Source organism: Sinocyclocheilus anshuiensis, unplaced genomic scaffold, assembly GCF_001515605.1.
Source record: "Sinocyclocheilus anshuiensis isolate Anshui unplaced genomic scaffold, SAMN03320099.WGS_v1.1 C32277908, whole genome shotgun sequence".
Lineage (NCBI taxonomy): Eukaryota > Metazoa > Chordata > Actinopteri > Cypriniformes > Cyprinidae > Sinocyclocheilus > Sinocyclocheilus anshuiensis.
This window is the reverse complement of record NW_015614086.1, coordinates 1-830: the sequence shown is the minus strand read 5'-3', so window position 1 is coordinate 830 and position 830 is coordinate 1. Positions and strand designations below refer to the sequence as shown.

The window sequence follows — 830 nt, the reverse complement described above, 5'->3', positions numbered from 1 at the left end:
TTTTTTCACTGGCTTGGAATAGGTTTTTGATGAGTTTTGCTACATTTCTCCTTGTTTAGGTCAGAGAGGGAGGAGCTATGTGACGTGAAGAACTTCCAGATCAAAGCACGGAATAACAAGAAGAAACAGCAAGTGTTTGTGTCTTTGTATAATGAGTAAGTGTTCCTTTAAACACCATAATCATGACACACAAGCTCTTTAACATGAACCTCATACAAACGAAAACCGAGCTTGGCTTCTTTACACAGGGACGAAGGTCAGGAAGAGCTGATGGAGCCCAAGGGGAAGGTGGGTAAGAAGCGAAGGGATCGTCTAAAGAGGTCTGAGGTCAAGATGGAGAAGCAAGATCTGTCAGAAGATACATCTGAAAGCCCTGTAGTTGACGGCATAGACCAAACAGACGTCCAGGACCTCAAAGAAGTCGCTGTACAGGATGAAGGGGAGGATGATGAGGAGTTCCTGGTTCCTAAGAAAAAGAAGAAGCTGGAAGAGACTGCTGTAACCCCGAATGAGGAGGTGGCCAAGGAAAGGACTGAAAAACCTCAATGGCTTAAAAAGAAAATGAGGCACAGGGGCGGACGCCTACTTTCCAGGTCCATGACGGTGAAGATGGCTGGAAGAGAGTTCAGCCGACAGAGACTCCAAGCCTACGGGCTGAATCCAAAGAGACTCCACTTTAGAGAGCTGTACAGACAGAAGAGAAAAGAGCGGGAGAAAAAGGAAAAGCAGCAGAAAAAGAGCAAACCGTCATGCTGAAAGTAAACCATTTTGAGTTTGTGTTTGGCATATTGAATTTTATTGTATTTTTTTCACGAGGGACCAGAAACCAT

General features: G+C 44.8%; 1 protein-coding gene across 1 annotated transcript; it reads left to right on the top strand.

Moving 5' to 3' along the window:
• The first annotated feature begins 36 nt into the window (after window positions 1-36).
• On the top strand, window positions 37-822 carry LOC107682505 (protein KRI1 homolog). The gene is made up of 2 exons (XM_016478722.1): window positions 37-155; window positions 249-822. The coding sequence occupies exon 2, from the start codon at window positions 271-273 to the stop codon at window positions 754-756; it is 486 nt and encodes a 161-aa protein (XP_016334208.1). The 5' UTR covers window positions 37-155; window positions 249-270; the 3' UTR covers window positions 757-822.
• The last annotated feature ends 8 nt before the right edge of the window (window positions 823-830 follow it).

What these genes read in the sequence shown, in the direction of transcription:
- LOC107682505 (XM_016478722.1), top strand. Translation starts at nt 271, where the DNA reads ATGGAGCCCAAGGGGAAGGTGGGTAAGAAGCGAAGGGATCGTCTAAAG.